Raw genomic sequence first — 21,584 nt, forward strand, 5'->3', positions numbered from 1 at the left:
AACTAGGGGCCATCAATATAAGAGAGTCACTAATAAATCCAATCGGGAATTCAGGAGAAATTTCTTTACCCAGAGAGTGGGGAGAATGTGGAACTTGCTACCACAGGGAGTGGTCGAGGCGAATAGTATCGATGCATTTAAGGGGAAGCTGGATAAACACACGAGGGAGAAAGGAATAGAGGGATATGGCGATGGGGTGAGATGAAGAGGGGGCGGGAGGAGGCTCGAGTGGAGCAGAAACACTGGCACGGAGCTGTCGGGCCAGACAGCCTGTTTCTGTGCTGTGCATTCTATGTAAAATGGGGAGGGAATTCTGTCTGTGCGTGCCCTGGTCCGATTATCCCCGCCCTGCTCTCGAACCCCATTTCACCCGATGCCTATACTCATGGGCAATGCCACAACGATTAATTTGCCGGCGGAATTTTGGCAAGCTCATTAAGCAGCTGCTCTGACTTTTGTAAAGAGGCTGGGGGGGGGGGGGGGGGAGGGGCGGTGTCAGAGTAAGGGGGCAGGCAGCATGGTCCTGTGCTGCTGGTGCCCTTTGGGCCTTTGGGGGGGGGGTTGGGGGGGAGGTGCGAATGGCTGAAACCTGGGCAACTTGCAAAGATGGCCCCCCCCAGGGTCGAGAGGAAAGGAGGTCAGGCTCAGAGGCGTTCCTTCCCTCCGCTGTCGCCGTGGTTCTGCCGACGATCGGCTGCCGCCGAGGATGGGGCGAGCGCGTCGGTTTCCTGCGGCACATCCTCTGAAACAGCAGAAAAAAGCTGCAGCTCACTGGACGAGAAGTAGGGGCGGAAGGGCAGAAACAGTCTATGCATGGCAGTATATGCATGGCAGGTGCAGTATATTGTGGATAAGGCAGCTGATGGTGTGCCTCTGTCAGGAGACCACATGGCAATGAAGTATAATGTGGATAAATGTGAGGTTATCCACTTTGGTGGCAAAAAACAGGAAGGCAGATTATTATTTGAATGGCAATAGATTGGGAGAAGGGGAAGTGCAACGAGACCTGGGTGTCCTTGTGCACCAGTCGCTGAAGATAAGCATGCAGGTGCAGCAGGCGGTTAAGAAGGCAAATGGTATGTTGGCCTTCGTAGCGAGAGGGTTCGAGTACAGGAGCAAGGATGTCTTGCTGCAGTTGTACAGGGCCTTGGTGAGACCACACCTTGAGTATTGTGTGCAGTTTTGGTCGCCTTATCTGAGGAGGAATGTTCTTGCCATGGAGGGAGTGCAGCGAAGATTCACCAGGCTGATACCTGGGATGGCAGGAATGACGTATGAGGAGAGATTGGGTCGATTGGGCTTATACTTGCTGGAGTTTAGAAGAATGAGAGGGGATCTCATTGAAACATAAAATTCTAACAGGACTAGACAGACTAGATGCAGGAAGGATGTTCCCGATGGCGGGGGAGTCCAGAACCAGGGGTCACAGTCTAAGGATAAGGGGTAAGCCATTAAGGACAGAGATGAGGAGGAATTTCTTCACCCAGAGAACATAAGAACATAAGAAATAGGAGCAGGAGTAGGCCAATCGGCCCCTCGAGCCTGCTCCGCCATTCAATAAGATCATGGCTGATCTGATCCTAACCGCCAATCCACTATCACAGAACCATCTCCTGAATCTAACAGAATTAGACACACGAAATAGGAGCAGGATCAGGTTACACGGCCCCTGGGCCCGCTCCGCTACCCACAGGGCCATGTCCGATCCGAACCTAGACTCATGTCCAAATTCCTGCCCGCTCCCCGTAACCCTTAATTCCCTTTACTTCTAGGAAACTGTCTATTTCTGTTTTAAATTTATGTAATGATGTAGCTTCTACAGCTTTTTGGGGCAGCATATTCCATGGACCTACCACCCTCTGAGTGAAGTAGTTCCTCCTCATCTCAGTTTTGAAAGAGCAGCCCCTGTGGAATTCTCTACCACACAAGGCAGTTGAGGCCAATTCATTAAATATATTCAGGAAGGAATTGGATATATTTCTTAAGGCTAAAGGGATCAAGGGGTATGGAGAGAAAGCAGGGACAAGGTACTGAATTTGGATGATCAGCCATGATCTCATTGAATGGTGGAGCGGGCTCGAGGGGCCGAATGGCCTACTCCTGCTCCTATCTTCTATGTAAACCGACAATGAAAGGCGACGGGGAAAGATTACAAAGGGGAGGTGGAGCGGGTGCACGTACACACACGTGCAATGACTAGAATGGTCGCAGTGTCGTGCACAGGCACGCCTGCTGAAGCGAGCGCGTGTGGCCACCCCCCCACCAATTCTGCATTCGCTGGGGAAGCGGCGGGGTCTGTGAGGGGCGCCGAGCTCGCGTGCGCGGAGGTCCGGGCGCGGTCGGTATCCGAGTCACAGCTGACGAGCCGAGCTCGAGGGAGGTGGAAAATGGCGAGGGATGCTGTAAATCCAACAGCTCCACTTTGCACGTGAACTCGTTTTTTTTTTTAAAAAAACACACACTTTAGGTCAAGTAAAGTCGTAGTTGAAAGGTGTTGAAACGGTATCGATAACAGCACTGCTTCAATTCTGGGAAATGGGGGAGGGGATGAAAGAACAAAAGGGAAGGTCAGCGAGAGGTGAAGAGACATTAAGAGATAATCAAGGCGAGACGAGATGGTAATAGGACCGGTAAAGAAACAAACAATGGCTCTAGATGAAGTGTGAAATGCGCTGGCAGAGTGAGGGACAGCTGCCATGTGGGAGAGAGAGGAAATAAGGAAAAGGCACAAACCAAAAGTGTGGATAAAAAATATATAAAAATGTAATAGGGGCCGAGGTTATGATCTGAAATTGTTGAACTGGATATCGAGTCCGGAAGGCTGTAAAGTGCCTAATCGGAAGGTCAGAGCTCTGCGGTGAGTCGCTCTGCTTTCTCGCAGTCTCCCCGGGACGTGAAGCACAAAGACTTCAGTGTGTGTGTGTGTGCATGAGGCACAAAAACAAAAGGTGAGGCCGTCACCGACCACTCGGGCGTTTGCAGGGGGAAGCCGACTATCCTTCGCTCCACGGCGCGCTGTCCCGGCCGTGCTTTGCTGCGAGCGCTTCGAGGGCAGGGGGAGGGGGGGGGCACGTTTTCTGCATGTGTGCCATCAGCCTCTGTGTAAAGTGAGCTCCGAACCGTCTCGGTCATCTCCACCCCCCCCCCCCTCCCCCCCTCGTTCAGTGGCTCATATTCTGCAGTGCAGCATCAGCTGCAGCCCGTGACCTAGATTGGAGCTGGCGAAGGTGCTGAAATCTTAGGGCTAAACAAAAAAATTGCTTTCGTTTCTTAGCTGACGCACCTTGTCCTGAACTGGTCACTGTAAAAACCACACTAAAAATTCCGTTAGCCCTTTCAGGGCAGAGGGCGGCGGGCGGCGCAGAGAGACTCAGTTACACTGGCTTGTTATTTCCAGACAGGTGTGTTAAAAAAAAATGGACTATTTGGTAAGAGGATCCAGAATCTGGAACTCTGCAGCCACTGAGACACCCCGGAGGAATCAGCGAGACAGAGAGCGAGCGAGACAGAGAGCGAGCGAGACAGAGAGAGAGCGAGACAGAGAGCGAGCGAGACAGAGAGAGAGCGAGACAGAGAGCGAGCGAGACAGAGAGCGAGCGAGACAGAGAGAGAGCGAGACAGAGAGCGAGCGAGACAGAGAGCGAGCGAGACAGAGAGAGAGCGAGACAGAGAGCGAGCGAGACAGAGAGAGAGCGAGACAGAGAGAGAGCGAGACAGAGAGCGAGCGAGACAGAGAGCGAGCGAGACAGAGAGCGAGCGAGACAGAGAGAGCGAGACAGAGAGCGAGCGAGACAGAGAGAGAGCGAGACAGAGAGCGAGCGAGACAGAGAGCGAGCGAGACAGAGAGCGAGCGAGACAGAGAGAGAGCGAGACAGAGAGCGAGACAGAGAGAGCGAGACAGAGAGCGAGCGAGACAGAGAGCGAGTGAGACAGAGAGAGAGCGAGACAGAGAGAGAGCGAGACAGAGAGAGCGAGACAGAGAGCGAGCGAGACAGAGAGAGAGCGAGACAGAGAGCGAGCGAGACAGAGAGCGAGCGAGACAGAGAGCGAGCGAGACAGAGAGCGAGCGAGACAGAGAGCGAGCGAGACAGAGAGCGAGCGAGACAGAGAGAGCGAGACAGAGAGAGAGCGAGACAGAGAGCGAGCGAGACAGAGAGCGAGCGAGACAGAGAGAGAGCGAGACAGAGAGAGAGCGAGACAGAGAGAGAGCGAGACAGAGAGAGCGAGACAGAGAGAGAGCGAGACAGAGAGAGAGCGACAGAGAGAGGGACAGAGAGCGGGAGAGAGAGAGGGAGAGAGACGGAGAGAGAGACAGGGAGAGAGACAGGGAGAGAGACAGAGAGAGAGACAGAGAGAGACAGAGAGAGAGAGACACAGAGAGAGAGAGAGAGACAGAGACACAGAGAGAGAGACAGAGACAGAGAGAGAGAGAGAGAGACAGAGAGAGAGAGACAGAGAGAGAGAGAGACAGAGAGAGAGAGAGACAGAGAATTAGTCATTCAAAGGTTTCTATTTACACAAATGTGGCTTGGGGATCCAAACAAGGAAAACAGAGGAGACAGCCACCCACCTTTCCGTTTTGTTTTGGCGAATGCATCCCTCGATAATTTCTTTGATTTCTGGATCGCTCACCTTGTTGAAGCTCGCTGGTTTGATGCCCTAGGATAGGACACAAGGCCGGGTTTACAAAGAGCAACCTCAGCATCTAGCAAGCGCCACCCACCAAGGCTTCCTCTGCACCCAGCATCGCCGTACACAGGTTCCAACGCTGCGCCTTAAACCACAACCCGGGAGCACGCCGGTGACCATCGCTCAATCACTTCACTGGGCATCCCTGCAGGTGGAGGTAGATTTAATCCCAAGTACCTGATGTAAAAGGCAGAATCCTGCAGGACACCACACAAGAATGAGGAGCAGGAGTCGGCCATTCGGCCCCTCGAGCCTGCTCCGCCATTCAATAAGATCAGGGCTGATCATCTTCCTCATCTCCACTTTCCCGCCCGATCCCTCGATTCCCCTCAAGTCCAAAAATCTACGGATCTCAGCCTTGAATAGACTCAACGACTGAGCCTCCACAGCCCTCTGGGGCAGAGAATTCCAAAGATTCACCGCCCTCTGAGTGAAGAAATTCCTCCTCATCTCAGTCCTCAATGGCCGACCCCTTATCCTGAGACTGTGACCCCTGGTTCTAGACTCTCCAGCCAGGGGGAAACAGCCTCTCAGCATCTACCCTGTCAATCCCCCTCAGAATCTTATACGTTTCAATGAGATCGCCTCTCATTCTTCTAAACTCCAGAGAGTATCGGCCCAGTCTACTCAATCTCTCCTCATAGGACAATCCTCTCATCCCAGGAATCAATCTAGTGAGCCACACCGGCTGAATGTCAATTCCTTAGTCACAATTTGTGGACAGTGTCTACTGTGGGCAATGTACACATGTGCTCGACGGGCAACACTGTCCACCACAGGCAAGATCATCGCTGTGAGATCGCTCAATAAAATCCCAGCTGCCGGTGAACTTGAGAATTCGGCTGGCGCTGTTTGCAAAAAGAAACCCAACAAAAAACGATTGAAAAGTGCAATTTCCTCGCCGGGAAACAGCCCAGCTCATTAGACGAGCGACGTGGCTCCCCTCGCACTGAATCGCTGGCCCATGCAGCGAAGGGAGGGGTTGAGGTCCCCGGTTTCCAGGTCTGTGTTGAGACAGGCTGAGCTCAGCGTGGGCAGTGCGAGGGGCACGACTGGCCTCAGCATCCCAGGGTTCGGGAGGGAGGGAGAAATCAACCAAGGCTCCCCAGCCTGATCACTGTGCAGCGACAGCCTGGCGGGAAAGCGCACGCATTGATGGTGGGCTAGGACCAGATTTGGCCTGGCTATGAACAGCGACGCGCATGTTAACGGCCCGCTCGCACGGGAAGAACGAGCGCTGGACAGCGTCGGTGAAACTCTACCCAAGTATGGGTCGTGCTTGAGGGGGGGGGAACGGGAAGGAAGGAGAGAATACCAGCAGGCAAACATTTTCAAAATGCCTTCACGGGATGTGGGCGTCGCTGGGAAGGCCGGCATTTATTGCCCATCCCTAATCGCCCTGGAGAAGGTGGTGGTGAGCCGCCTTCTTGAACCCCTGCAGTCCGTGTGGTGAAGGTGCTCCTACAGTGCTGTCAGGGAGGGAGTTCCAGGATTTTGACCCAGTGACGATGAAGGAACGGCCGATATATTTCCAAGTCAGGATGGTGTGTGTGACTCGGAGGGGAACTTGGAGGTGGTGGTGTTCCCGTGCGCCTGCTGCCCTTGTCCTTCTAGGTGGAAGAGCTGGCGGGTTTGGGAGGTGCTGCCGAAGAAGCCTTGGCGAGTTGCTGCAGTGCATCTTGTAGATGGTCCACACTGCAGCCACGGTGCGCCGGTGGTGGAGGGAGTGAATGTTTAAGGTGGTGGATGGGGTGCCAATAAACTGCACATTGCCACGGGGAGATAAGAGTGCATTTCCATGCAGCAAGCGTGGTCGGGCGCAGTGGGAGCGCTTTCCCACACCCACCTACAAATTAACATTAGGATTCAGCGGCCCTCTAGGGGAACAGGTATGTATATTGCGCAGGAAAAGAAAACCGACTCATCTGCTCATTAACTAATGCTGCCATCTAGGAGTCTCACACCCACAGATTTCACACTCCAGACAGAAAGCAGTCACAACGCTGTGCCTCTCTGACCTGCAGCCCTGAAAGTGACAAAGCACGTTCCCATCTAAAAAGACCCCAAACCGTACAGCAATTAAACTCTGACTGACCAGAGACCGTGACGTAAGAAAACTACTAGGCACTTGGTCTAAGCGTTAAACAAAGCTTTAATCAACTGTTTTACAACATGGAGGTCTAGTTGTGTCCTTCACTAGTTCCTGTTAAGAATGCCCTGCGCAAGCTGGGCCCGTGCCCGAGTACTTATACTCTCCCTGGACAGCGCCGCCCGCAGGCCGCTCAATATTGTTTCATAAGTCTTTCTTTCATGAATGACTGACACGTCAGACTGCGTTTACTCGACAATAATTAGGGCGCTGGGCCTTAACACAGGAACAGCAGGAGGCCATTCAGCCCCTCGAGTCTGTTCCGCCATTCAGTGAGATCACGGCTGATCTGTGTCCTAACTCCATCTACCCGCCTTTGCCCCGTATCCCTCAATACCTTTGGTTAACAAAAATCTATCCATCTCAGATTTAAAATTAACAACTGACCCCCGGCATCAATTGCTGTTTGCGGAAGAGAATTCCAAACTTCTACCTCCCTGTGTGTGTAGAAGTGTTTCCTAACTTCACTCCTGAAAGGTCTGGCTCTAATGTCCCCTAGTCCTAGAATCCCCAACCAGCGGAAATAGTTTCTCTCTCTCTCTGCCCTATCTGTTCCCCTCAATATCTTGAAAACTTCGATCAGATCACCCCCTTAACCGGCTAAATTCCAGGGAGTACGACCCTAGTTTGTGTAACCTCTCCTTGTAATTTAACCCCTTGGAGTCCGGGTATCATTCTGCTGAACCTGCGCTGCACTCCCTCCAAGGCCAACATGTCCTTCCTGAGGTGAGGTGCCCAGAACCGCTCAAAAGGGACGGAGATTCACCTTACCGGCAGAGTACTACCGGGTGCATTAGCTGGGTCAACACTTGTTTCCTTACAAAACGGTGCGTCACTGTGAGCGATGCCACGGAAGATCCACCAACAATTTACCGTTATTAGGAAGCGGACCCAGCAGAGGTTCTCTCCTGGTGTTTGAAGTTTTTGTTCCTAAATAAAGTACAGCACTTTTTTTTTAAAGAAACGTTACAACAGTGACGACACCCCGAAAAGTACTTCATTGGCCGTGAAGCGCTTTGGGACGTCCAGCGGTCGCGAAAGGCGCTGGAGAAGTGCGAGCCCCCTCTGTCTTTCACACTTACACTGGTTACTTTGCGATAGATCTGGGCAGCGTTCTGGCACTCCGAGTAAGGGTATTCTGAGGTAGCCATCTCCAGCATGCACATCCCAAAGGCGTAAACATCGACTGACTCGTCATAATGCTCTTCGTACATTTCTGGAGCCATGAACTCTGGAGTGCCTGCGTGGGGTGGGGGGAGGAAGGAGAAATGAACCAAAAAAACAGGCAAGTTTAACACTTTGCAATAAAAAATATAAAACGCCCCATTCCTCCTCCCCTCCTGTAGTGTCCCTGCAACATGTACATGTGGTGGCACGGTAGCACAGTGGTTATGTTACTGGACAGACGCGAGCTCAAATCCCACCACGGCAGCAGGCGAATTCAAATTCAGTTCATTAAATAAATCTGGAATCAAAAGCTAATGTCAGTAATGGTGGCCATGAAACAAGGATGCCTTGCTGCAGTTGTACAGGGGCCTTGGTGAGACCGCACCTTGAGTATTGTGTGCAGTTTTGGTCGCCTTATCTGAGGAAGGACGTTCTTGCCATGGAGGGAGTGCAGCGAAGATTCACCAGACTGATACCTGGGATGGCAGGAATGACGTATGAGGAGAGATTGGGTCGATTGGGCTTATAGTCGTTGGAGTTTAGAAGAATGAGAGGGGATCTCATTGAAACTTATAACATTCGAACAGGACTAGATGCGTTCCCGATGGCGGGGGAGTCCAGAACCAGGGGTCATAGTCTAAGGATAAGGGGTAAGCCATTTAGGACTGAGATGAGGAGGAATTTCTTCACCCAGAGAGCAGTGAACCTGTGGAATTCTCTACCACACAAGGCAGTTGAGGCCAATTCATTAAATATATTCAAGAAGGAGTTGGATATATTTCTTAAGGCTAAAGGGATCAAGGGATATGGGGAGAAGGCAGGGACAGGGTACTGAATTTGGATGATCAGCCATGATCTCATTGAATGGCGGAGGCGGCTCGAGGGGCCGAATGGCCGACTCCTGCTCCTATCTTCTATGTTTCTATGTTTACCGGATCAGGCTCACTAATGTCCTTTAGGGAAGGCAATCTGCCGCCCTGACCCGGTCTGGCCGGTATGTGACTCCAGACCCAGTGTGGTTGATTCTTAAGTGAAATGGCCCAGCGAGCCACTCAGTTAGGAACAATTAGGGGATATGGGCAATAAATGCTGGCCTTGCCAGCGACGCCCACATCCCGTGAATTAACAAATATTTTTTTAAAAACCTGCCCTAGCTGAGTGGCGGGCTAACTGAAGACCAACGCTCCCACCAAAGCCTCTCTTGCCAGCTGCCTGCTAAGGCAAGGAGTGCGACTCTCCCTCCTGCTTCGTCCGGCTGATGAATTCACAGAGGCCCAACAAGATAAAAAAAACAACAGAAAATCTGACCGTGCACAGCGAGTAAGTCAGCAGCTGAACGAGAAAGCTCAGGCCAGCTTCTCAGGGACGACCAAGGTTGTTAAGGGATATGGAGCCACGGCGGGTAAATGGAGTTAGGACACAGGTCAGCCTCGCACAGTGAACAGCGTCTCCGACAATGCAGCACTGCCTCTACCGTCCTGGTAGCGTCAGCTTAGATTGCGAGTTCAGACCCACAACCTTCGACCCCACAGGCTCACAGCTAAGCCAGGCTGACGTACCCCGACTACCTTGTCATATTTAGGCCTCAGTGGGTCTCACATTCGCCTCAGTCGGAGGTCATGGGTTCAAGCCCCACTCCAGGCACAAAAATCTAGGCCAACACTTCAGTGTAGTAGAGGGAGCGCGCCGCACGGTCGGAGGGGCGGTACTGAGGGAGCACCGCACTGTCGGAGGGGCGGTACTGAGGGAGCGCCGCACGGTCGGAGGGGCGGTACTGAGGGAGCACCGCACTGTCGGAGGGGCGGTACTGAGGGAGCGCCGCACTGTCGGAGGGGCAGTACTGAGGGAGTGCCGCACTGTCGGAGGGGCGGTGCTGAGGGAGCGCCGCACTGTCGGAGGGGCGGTACTGAGGGAGCGCCGCACTGTCGGGGGGGCAGTACTGAGGGAGTGCCGCACTGTCGGAGGGGCAGTACTGAGGGAGCGCCGCACTGTCGGAGGGTCGGTACTGAGGGAGCGCCGCACTGTCGGAGGCGCCATCTTTCGGATGAGACGTTAAACTAAGGCCCCGTCTGCCCTCTCGGGCGAATGTAAAAGATCCCACGGCCACTATTGGAAGAAGAGCAGGGGGGAGTTCTCCCCGGTGTCCTGGGGCCAATGTTTATCCCTCAACCAACATCACTAAAAACAGATGATCTGGTCATTTATCACATTGCTGTTTGTGGGAGCTTGCTGTGCGCAAATTGGCTGCCGTGTTTGCTACATTACAACAGTACTTCATTGGCTGTGAAGCGCTTTGGGACCTCCCGAGGTGGTGAAAGGTGCTGGAGAAATGTGAGTCCTTTCTTTAATAACTGGGGGAACAATTACAACTAAAAAAAGAATTACCTATAACACTTTTAGCAAAAGACGTGCGCATTAAGGTAGCAAGGCCTAAGTCCCCAATTTTGACCGATCCAGTGGGTCCTGTGATGAAGATATTGTCACATTTCAGATCCCGGTGCACAATCGGCGGGGTACGAGTGTGGAGGAACTGCAAGCCCTTCAGGATCTGCCTGCACCAGCTCCGCAAAACCTTTGGCTTCATCACTTTGAACCGCTTCAGGTACCTGAACGGGGGGAGGCGGGGGGAGGAAACAGTTCACACCGGTTAAAACATGCACAGCGGCCCCTTGCAATCCATCCCTCAACATACGCCAAGATTTGCCTCTCCTGTGTCCACAGTAGTGCTACGGGAAGGTCAAACGTTAAAAATACAGCAAACCCGGATAGCCAGCGTACATCAGAATCGAAGATAGAGCGGTAGAATGATGCAGCGCACGAGGCCATTCGGCCCATCGTGCCTGTGCCGGCTCTTTGAGAGCGCTCTCTCCAATTAGTCCCACACTCCTCCCTGCTTTCTGTTCAACTGCTGGCCAGCGACTTGACTAAATACCTCCAGCCTTATCCTCAAACTCTGCCTCGCAGGCAGGGAGAAAGTTACGGGTTCTGCCCGTTCATGGCCTTCCATCGGCAACCTCTCGCTGCAGGCGTTAACGGTCAAGTAGAAATTCCACAGCTGGAGCAACGGCCTTTCTCCCACATGGCAAGCTCGCGGCCTTCAGAGGGCAGGCACACGCATCCCCCACCCGCCAAGGGGAGGATTTAAGTGGGCGAGTCACTCCAGGTAGTTGTTGCGCACTAAGTCGTGCACTTAGGGCGTCCTTGTGCACCAGTCGCTGAAGGTAAGCATGCAGGTGCAGCAGGCGGTTAAGAAGGCAAATGGTATGTTGGCCTTCATAGCGAGAGGATTCGAGTACAGGAGCAAGGATGTCTTGCTGTAGTTGTACAGGGCCTTGGTGAGACCACACCTGGAGTATTGTGTGCAGTTTTGGTCGCCTTATCTGAGGAAGGATGTTCTTGCCATGGAGGGAGTGCAGCGAAGATTCACCAGACTGATACCTGGGATGGCAGGAATGACGTATGAAGAGAGATTGGGTCGACTGGGCTTATACTCGCTGGAGTTTAGAAGAATGAGAGGGGATCTCATTGAAACTTATAAAATTCTAACAGGACTAGACAGACTAGATGCAGGAAGGATGTTCCCGATGGCGGGGGAGTCCAGAACCAGGGGTCACAGTCTAAGGATAAGGGGTAAGCCATTTAGGACAGAGATGAGGAGGAATTTCTTCACCCAGAGAGTGGTGAACCTGTGGAATTCTCTACCACACAAGGCAGTAGAGGCCAATTCATTAAATATATTAAAGAAAGAGTTGGATATATTTCTTAATGCTAAAGGGATCAAGAGATATGGGGAGAAAGCAGGGACAGGGTACTGAATTTGGATGATCAGCCATGATCTCATTGAATGGCGGAGCAGGCTCGAGGAGCCGAATGGCCAACTCCTGCTCCTATCTTCTATGTTTCTAATGTCTAACCGATGGCAGCACGAGAGGATTGGGAGCCAGACCTCGGGTTCGTTTTATTTGTACCCATCTGCTGGAAAACCAGCACGCGTCGGGAGCTGGGGGCTGGGTAAAGAGAAAACAGAGTAGGGACGGCTGTCACGGTAAAATCTGTAGGCGGGAAGGGGCGCAGAGCAGGCGGGCTGGCTCCGGAGTCGCCAAGCGCTCGCGGGGGTGGGGGGGGGGGGGGGGGAGGCCGATCCAGAGGCCGACCGGCGGGGTAATCACTCACGTCTTCAGGGTCCCCGACGTCATCAGCTCGGTCACCAGCACAATGCATTTCTTGCCCTTCAGCGCCGACTCCCAGGAGTCGTAGAAGCGCACGATGTTCGGATGCTGCAGCCCCTTCAGCATTTCGGCCTCCTCTTTGAACCTCTGTTGCTCAGCTTTGGTCAGCTTCCTGTCCTGCAAGGCGAAGGGGGGAAAGAGATCGGTTTAGCGAGGGCGGGAGAACAGGGGGCCCAGAAATATAGACCGGTGCGACAAGGGCGGGTGAGTTACAGATCCCCCCTGGGGCCTCAGGGGGTTAATTCACTAAGCAGTGCAACCTCTGGTCTGTGCTGCTCACATCTATTTCTTAGGCAGGGGTATCGAGGGTTACGGAACCACGGCGGGTAAATGGAGTTAAGGTGCAGACCAGCCATGATTGAACTGAATGGCGGAACAGGCTCGAGGGGCTGAATGGCCTCCTCCTGTTCCTATGTTCAGCCAAGATAACAGTTTGGGGTCTACAAGATCCACCCTCAGTAGTTGTGTGTAAACAAGGCTAAATTATGGAAATTAATTTGTGTTCAGACTCTTTTGTTCGTCTGCTTCCCCTTCAGTATAGATCATTGAACGCGCCTCTAGAATACTGTAGAGTCAGCCGTGGCTCAGTGGGCAGCTCTCCAGCCTCCGAGTCAGAAGGTTGTGGGTTCAAGTACTGAGGGAGCGCCGCACTGTCGGAGGGGCGGTACTGAGGGAGCGCCACACTGTGGGAGGGGCGGTACTGAGGGAGCGCCGCACTGTCGGAGGGGCGGTACTGAGGGAGCGCCGCACTGTCGGAGGGGCGGTACTGAGGGAGCGCCGCACTGTCGGAGGGGCGGTACTGAGGGAGCGCCGCACTGTCGGAGGGGCGGTACTGAGGGAGCGCCGCACTGTCGGAGGGGCGGTACTGAGGGAGCGCCGCACTGTCGGAGGGGCGGTACTGAGGGAGAGCCGCACTGTCGGAGGGGCGGTACTGAGGGAGCGCCGCACTGTCGGAGGGGCGGTACTGAGGGAGCGCCGCACTGTCGGAGGGGCGGTACTGAGGGAGCGCCGCACTGTCGGAGGGGCGGTACTGAGGGAGCGCCGCACTGTCGGAGGGGCGGTACTGAGGGAGCGCCGCACTGTCGGAGGGGAGGTACTGAGGGAGAGCCGCACTGTCGGAGGGGCGGTACTGAGGGAGCGCCGCACTGTCGGAGGGGCGGTAATGAGGGAGCGCCGCACTGTGGGAGGGGCGGTACTGAGGGAGCGCCGCACTGTGGGAGGGGCGGTACTGAGGGAGCGCCGCACTGTGGGAGGGGCGGTACTGAGGGAGCGCCGCACTGTGGGAGGGGCGGTACTGAGGGAGCGCCGCACTGTGGGAGGGGCGGTACTGAGGGAGCGCCGCACTGTCGGAGGGGCGGTACTGAGGGAGCGTCGCACTGTGGGAGGGGCGGTACTGAGGGAGCGCCGCACTGTGGGAGGGGCGGTACTGAGGGAGCACCGCACTGTCGGAGGGGTGGTACTGAGGGAGCGCCGCGCTGTCGGAGGGGCGGTACTGAGGGAGCGCCGCACTGTCGGAGGGGTAGGGATCTTTTGGATGGGACGTTAAACAGAGGCCCCGTCTGCCCTGTCAGGTGGACGTAAAAGATCCTACGGGCACTACTGGAAGAAGAGCGGGGGGCGGGGAGTTCTCCCCGGTGTCCTGGGGCCAATATTTATCCCACAATCAACATCATTAAAACAGATGATCTGGTCATTATCACACTGCTGTCTGTGGGAGCTTGCTGTGTGCAAATTGGCTGCCGAGTTTCCTACATTACAACAGTGACCACACTTCAAAAGTACTTAAATTGGTTGTAAAGCGCTTTGGGACGTCCTGAGGTGGTGAAAGGCGTTGGAGAAAGGCGTTGGAGAGAGGCACGTCTGTCTTTCTTCTGGTCACTCTGGATCCAATTTTATATACTGGACACCAAAGGCAGCCTCTGCAAGAATGAGGCATGAGCCCAAAATCGCTATTATGCACGAGAGCGTGCGCGCGCACACACACAGACTCTCGCTGCTGTCCATCCCCCAAGAAAATAGGGCCATTTTGTTCATGGTAGGAGCGGCGGCTGAACAGACAGGCAGAGACAGAAAATGTAGAAATTAAAAACAGAAATGAACTAACAGGGGAAACTCGGAATGGCCGGTTTTACTGCGAGGGCCAGATACGAGTACTATGCCCCATTTTATGCCAGCCCGCAGTTTCTGAACTTTGAATCAGATGAGTGAATAACGAATGTTACTGGTGCGGAGCAGAAATACCAACATGGACCTGTTGGGCCGAATGGCCTGTTTCTGTGCTGTAAGTTCTGATCTCTCATAATCATTGAAAGCCACGCACCATTTTAATAATAGAATGGTTTTAAAACCAGAGGACATTCCACTTGTATGAATAAACTGCAAATGTCAGGGTCGGTATTGCTGGCTGACACTAGGGGGCAATGCTGTACATAAGACCATCAGAATTAGGAGCAGGAGGAGGCCATTCGGCCCCTCGAGCCTGCTCCGCCATTCAATGAGATCAGGGCTGATCATCGACCTCAACTCCACTTTCCCGTCCCGATCCCTCGATTCCCCTAGAGTCCAAAAATCTCTCGATCTCAGCCTTGAATCTACTCAACGACTGAGCCTCCACAGCCCTCTGGGGCAGAGAATTCCAAAGATTCACCGCCCTCTGGGTGAAGAAATTCATAGAAACATAGAAGATAGGAGCAGGAGTCGGCCATTCGGCCCCTCGACCCTGCTCCGCCATTTAATGAGATCATGGCTGATCATCCAAATTCAGTACCCTGTCCCTGCCTTCTCCCCATACCCCTTGAGCCTCAAGAAATATATCCAACTCCTTCTTGAATATATTTAATGAATTGGCCTCAACTGCCTTGTGTGGTAGAGAATTCCACAGGTTCACCACTCTCTGGGTGAAGAAATTCCTCCTCATCTCTGTCCTAAATGGCTTACCCCTTATCCTTAGACTGTGACCCCTGGTTCTAGACTCCCCCGCCAGAGGGGAAACTGCCTCTCAGCATCTACCCTGTCAATCCCCCCCTCAGAATCTTATATGTTTGAACAAGAAAATGCCTTCGAGCACAAACACAGTGTGATCAAAGCTGCTGTACCCAGGGTTAGGAGGGTCTAAAACACAAGGAAGCCACGGCTTCGAGCGCAGACGCTGGTCTGCTGGGAATGTCCGGCTATTGTGGCTCATGCAGATTGGTGTTGGGGAGGACCGTGAACGCCATAAGAACGTAAGAAATAGGAGCAGGAATAGGCCACTTGGCCCCTCGAGCCTGCTCCGCCATTCAATAAGATCATGGCTGATCTCGGGCTCAAAGCCACTTCCCCGCCTGCTCCCCAGAACCCTTCACTCCCTTATCTTGCAAAAATCTGTCTATCTCCACCTTAAATGTATTTAATGACCCAGCCTCCACGGCTCTCTGGGGCAGAGAATTCCACAGATTTACGACCCTCTCAGAGAAGAAATTCCTCCTCATCTCAGTTCTAAAAGGGCGACCCTTTATTCTGAGACTGTGCCTCCGAGTTCTAGATTCCCCCACGAGGGGAAACATCCTCTCTGCATCTACCCTGTCGAGCCCTCTCAGTATCTTATGTTTCAATAAGATCCCCTCTCATTCTTCTAAACTCCAATGAGTATAGGCCCAGCCTGCACAACCTTTCCTCATAAGTCAACCCCCTCATCTCTGGAATTAACCTAGTGAACCATCTCTGAACTGCCTCCAATGCAAGTATATCCTTCCTTAAATAAGGAGACCAAAACTGTACGCAGTACTCCAGGTGTGGTCTCACCAACACCCTGTACAGTTGTAGCAGGACTTCCCTGCTTTTATACTCCAACCCCCTCGAAATAAAGGCCAACATTCCATTTGCCTTTTTCATTACTTGCTGTACCTGCAGGCTAACTTTGTGTGTTTCTCTACACACACGCTGTGTTAACCTACAGCACTGCCCATACTGCGATCCCGATCACTGTGAGGAAGCATTTCCAAACAGCTGGCTGCATTGGATAGGACGCCACGCACTGCAGTTCCCCATCACCTTACTTCCTTCTCTATCTCTCCTTCCCTCACCCCCACCCCCCAACACACACCATTTTCTTCACTTTCCTCTGACGGGCATCGCCTCATCTGGGGTTACAGCTCCACAGGCGCCATCTAGCACTCCGCCCCCAGTGACAGCCGGCTATTTGGCCAGAGAAGGCAGCCACAAAGCGTTCACCCTGTGCAGCAGCAGTAACTGGAAAGTGATCGGAACTGGGAACCATGCCTGAGATTTCTCCCCGTCCAAGCCAAGGCTGCAGAGACCAATAGCGCCCAAATTAGGGATCCCACCCAACTTAAGAAACAGGAGCAGGACTAGGCCAATTGGCCCCTCGAGCCTGCTCCGCTGAGATCAGCTCACTCAGACCAGGGGGGACTGAACCTGGACCATCTGGTCTACAACTGGTCCACACTGGGCAGTACCTTCATCTACTATCGACCGGTGTCTCTCCTCTCTTGGTTCAGGGGGGCTAGAGTTTGCTTCATTATTCCATTAACTGCACAGCACGCAAACTTGCATTTACGCAGCTCTGACATAGTAAAACATCCCAAGGCGCTTCCCGGGAGCGTAAATCAGACCGCGAGCCACACGAGGAGATATTAGGGGCAGGTGACCAAACGCTGGGCCAAAGAGGTCGGTTTTAAGGAGCGTCTTAAAGGAGGAGAGAGAGAGGCGGAGAGGTTTAGGGAGGGAATTCCAGAGCTCGGGGTCCTGGCGCGGTCGCCAATGGTGGAGTGATGGAAATTAGGGATGGGCAAGAGGCCAGAATTGGAGGAGGGCAGAGATCTTGGGGGGGGGGGGGGGGGGTTTACAGAGATAGGAAGGGGGAGGAGGCCACGGAGGGATGTGAAAACGGGGACGAGAATTTTAAAATCGAGGCGTTGCTGGACCGGCAGCCAATGTAGGTCAGCGAGCACAGGGCGTGATGTACAGTCATTGATCTGTGCATGCACACAAAATGCCGATTCTGTAAATGGAGAGCTGCTTCACAGATGCGACTGGCTGGCAGCGAGAGCTTTGGACTGCTGCCAGGTTTTATGAGCGGAGGGGTTTGTGTAGTTAACAGCGGAATAAAATAATAATCAACTGTAATCATACACAAGCATCCAATGTACACATAATTAAGCACAATATTAATTGCGCTGATAAAAAAAAGGCCATTAAAAAGTTAACATAGAAACATAGAAGATAGGAGCAGGAGTCGGCCATTCGGCCCCTCGAGCCTGCTCCGCCATTCAATGAGATCATGGCTGATCATCCAAATTCAGTACCCTGTCCCTGCTTTCTCCCCATATCCCTTGATCCCTTTAGCCTTAAGAAATATATCCAACTCCTTCTTGAATATATTTAATGAATTGGCCTCTACTGCCTTGTGTGGTAGAGAATTCCACAGGTTCACCACTCTCTGGGTGAAGAAATTCCTCCCCATCTCTGCCCTAAATGGCTTACCCCTTATCCTTAGACTGTGACCCCTGGTTCTGGACTCCCCCGCCATCGGGAACATCCTTCCTGCATCTAGTCTGTCCAGTCCTGTTAGAATTTTATAAGTTTCAATGAGATCCCCTCTCATTCTTCTAAACTCCAGCGAGTATAAGCCCAATCGACCCAATCTCTCCTCATACGTCATTCCTGCCATCCCAGGTATCAGCCTGGTGAATCTTCGCTGCACTCCCTCCATGGCAAGAACATCCTTCCTCAGATAAGGCGACCAAAACTGCACACAATACTCAAGGTGTGGTCTCACCAAGGCCCTGTACAACTGCAGCAAGACATCCTTGTTCCTGTACTCGAATCCTCTCGCTACGAAGGCCAACATACCATTTGCCTTCTTAACCGCCTGCTGCACCTGCATACTTATGAGGCGACAATTCACCTGGAAATGCAGACTCGCCTCTGTCCTTGACTGGGGGGTACAGGTCTGTCACTATGATACTGGGGTGATGTCCTGGTGGGTCCAGCCTGGATTTTTGTGCTCGAGTCTCTGGAGTGTGACTTGAACCCGTAGCCTTCTGACTCCGAGGCGAGTGCGCGGTCCACTGAGCCACGGCTGACACTTCACGCACCTGGGTGCAGTATTGGGGGGGGGGGGGGGGGCGTGCCCTTCAGAAGGGAGAAAGGGCGCGTGGAACAATCGATCCGATTTAGTGACAGACGTGTACTTTTATTTACCAAGGGTGTGAGGTCTCAATTACTTTCGTTAACCTCTGAAATTTGAACACTTCTCCCTGTGAAGATCTGGCAGGCACAATTAGATTCCAATCTCTTCCCAAACTACAAAATTAATTAAAGTAAGTACCACAAAGAGGTACCCTTACCAGAACCGCTTTGAGAAATTGCTTTGAGAGGTCGGAAGGTTCACTAGATTGATTCCTGGGATGGGGGGATTGTCCTATGAGGAGAGATTGAGTAGACTGGGCCGATACTCTCTGGAGTTTAGAAGAATGAGAGGTGATCTTGTTGAAACGTATAAGATTCTGAGGGGGATTGACAGGGTCGATGCTGAGAGGCTGTTTCCCCCCTGGCTGGGGAGTCTAGAACCAGGGGTCACAGTCACAGGATAAGGGGTCGGCCATTGAGGACTGAGAGGGGAAATTTCGCACGGCCTACTCCTGCTTCCTATGTTCTTACCAAAGGCGTCGAATTTACGGTTGAAATCGGTTTCCTGTTTCAGAAGGAGTAGGAAACCAGGTACAATTTTACATGCTGAGTAAAATCTAGCCTGATGCCAGGGCACTCTTGGCTTTCTGCAACTTTCCACAAGAAAGTGCCCAGTCCTGCGCTAAAACCTTTTCACAATAGCGTTTCCCCAGCTCCCAGGCCATAGCTGGCTCAGTGCAGCCCCTCGATCGCTGCCCGTCTCGGCTCACGCCAAGAGCTGGAGCCACGCTTGCTTGGCTGCAGGTGGGTTTCTGCCCAAGTGTGCAGGCACGTGAGTGTGCGCCCGTAAACAGAAGAGCTTTACCACAGAAAGGCAAGAGCTGGCAGCGGTGTACCTGCTCCTGGCCTTCCTGGTAATGGTGTACCTCACCTGCCGGCCGCAGACAGACCTGCTCCTGGCCTTCCTGGTAGTGGTGTATCTCCCCTGCCGGCCGCAGACAGACCTGCTCCTGGCCTTCCTGGTAGTGGTGTACCTCCCCTGCCGGCCGCAGACAGACCTGCTCCTGGCCTTACTGGTAATGGTGTACCTCCCCTGCCGACCGCAGATAGACCTGCTCCTGGCCTTCCTGGTAATGGTGTACCTCCCCTGCCGGCCGCAGACAGACCTGCTCCTGGCCTTCCTGGTAGTGGTGTACCTCCCCTGCCGGCCGCAGACAGACCTGCTCCTGGCCTTACTGGTAATGGTGTACCTCCCCTGCCGGCCGCAGACAGACCTGCTCCTGGCCTTCCTGGTAATGGTGTACCTCCCCTGCCGGCCGCAGATAGACCTGCTCCTGGCCTTCCTGGTAATGGTGTACCTCCCCTGCCGGCCGCAGACAGACCTGCTCCTGGCCTTCCTGGTAGTGGTGTACCTCCCCTGCCGGCCGCAGACAGACCTGCTCCTGGCCTTCCTGGTAATGGTGTACCTCCCCTGCCGGCCGCAGACAGACCTGCTCCTGGCCTTCCTGGTAGTGGTGTACCTCCCCTGCCGGCCGCAGACAGACCCGCGGCTGGCCTTCCTGGTAGTGGTGTACCTCCCCTGCCGGCCGCAGACAGACCCGCGGCTGGCCTTCCTGGTAGTGGTGTACCTCCCCTGCCGGCCGCAGACAGACCTGCTCCTGGCCTTACTGGTAATGGTGTACCTCCCCTGCCGGCCGCAGACAGACCTGCGGCTGGCCTTCCTCGGCCGCAGATAGACCTGCGGCTGGCCTTCCTGGTAGTGGTGTACCTCCCCTGCCGGCCGCAGACAGACCTGCTCCTGGCCTTACTGGTAATGGTGTACCTCCCCTGCCGGCCGCAGACAGACCTGCGGCTGGCCTTCCTCGGCCGCAGATAGACCTGCGGCTGGCCTTCCTGGTAGTGGTGTACCTCCCCTGCCGGCCGCAGACAGACCTGCTCCTGGCCTTACTGGTAATGGTGTACCTCCCCTGCCGGCCGCAGACAGACCCGCGGCTGGCCTTCCTGGTAGTGGTGTACCTCCCCTGCCGGCCGCAGACAGACCTGCGGCTGGCCTTCCTCGGCCGCAGATAGACCTGCTCCTGGCCTTCCTGGTAGTGGTGTACCTCCCCTGCCGGCCGCAGACAGACCTGCTCCCGGCCTTCCTGGTAATGGTGTACCTCACCTGCTGGCCGCAGACAGACCTGCTCCCGGCCTTCCTGGTAATGGTGTACCTCACCTGCCGGCCGCAGATAGACCTGCTCCTGGCCTTCCTGGTAGTGGTGTACCTGCCCTGCCGGCCGCAGACAGACCCGCTCCTGGCCTTCCTGGTAGTGGTGTACCTCCCCTGCCGGCCGCAGATAGACCTGCGGCTGGCCTTCCTGGTAGTGGTGTACCTCCCCTGCCGGCCGCAGACAGACCCGCGGCTGGCCTTCCTGGTAATGGTGTACCTCCCCTGCCGGCCGCAGACAGACCTGCTCCCGGCCTTCCTGGTAATGGTGTACCTCCCCTGCCGGCCGCAGACAGACCCGCAGCTGGCCTTCCTGGTAGTGGTGTACCTCCCCTGCCGGCCGCAGACAGACCCGCGGCTGGCCTTCCTGGTAATGGTGTACCTCACCTGCTGGCCGCAGACAGACCTGCTCCTGGCCTTCCTGGTAATGGTGTACCTGCCCTACCGGCCGCAGATAGACCTGCGGCTGGCCTTCCTGGTAATGGTGTACCTCCCCTGCCGGCCGCAGACAGACCTGCTCCCGGCCTTCCTGGTAATGGTGTACCTCACCTGCTGGCCGCAGACAGACCTGCTCCTGGCCTTCCTGGTAGTGGTGTACCTGCCCTGCCGGCCGCAGACAGACCCGCTCCTGGCCTTCCTGGGAATGGTGCACCTCCCCTGCCGGCCGCAGACAGACCTGCTCCTGGCCTTACTGGCACTGGGCGGTGCGGAAGCTGGCGAAGAACCGGGCTGGACAGATTGGAGAGGAATTGTTGTCTTGCAGAGGGGCATGGTGAATTAGATAGTCTCTGGTACCTTACACCCACTCGCGCCTGTGCCGAGACGCGAGTGTTGAGGCAGGCTGGTCAATGATGAAAGATGCTACAGCTCAGGCCGATCCTGTCCACACCAAGGATCCACGTGCTTGGAGGAATCCTTGGTGAGGAGGAGCAGGAATAACCGAGCTGGTTATTCTTTCCCTTGGACCCGTGGAACCCCAAGGTCAGCTGTAGCTTTGGCCGAGATGCAGTGA

The 21,584-nt window shown here is 54.3% G+C and overlaps 1 protein-coding gene across 1 annotated transcript in view; it reads right to left on the bottom strand.

Moving 5' to 3' along the window:
- The window catches only part of LOC147086696 (serine/threonine-protein kinase WNK3-like), a 173,696-nt gene that overhangs the window by 71,838 nt on the left and 80,274 nt on the right, over positions 1–21,584 (bottom strand). The window contains 4 exon segments of the mRNA XM_085978844.1: positions 4,571–4,659; positions 7,921–8,078; positions 10,391–10,611; positions 12,179–12,351. Of these exon segments, the coding sequence (XP_085834970.1) occupies positions 4,571–4,659; positions 7,921–8,078; positions 10,391–10,611; positions 12,179–12,351 (641 nt within the window).

This window comes from Somniosus microcephalus, unplaced genomic scaffold (assembly GCF_052327205.1).
Source record: "Somniosus microcephalus isolate GS21.2 unplaced genomic scaffold, FLI_Smic_1.0 unresolved_chr7, whole genome shotgun sequence".
Taxonomy (NCBI): domain Eukaryota; kingdom Metazoa; phylum Chordata; class Chondrichthyes; order Squaliformes; family Somniosidae; genus Somniosus; species Somniosus microcephalus.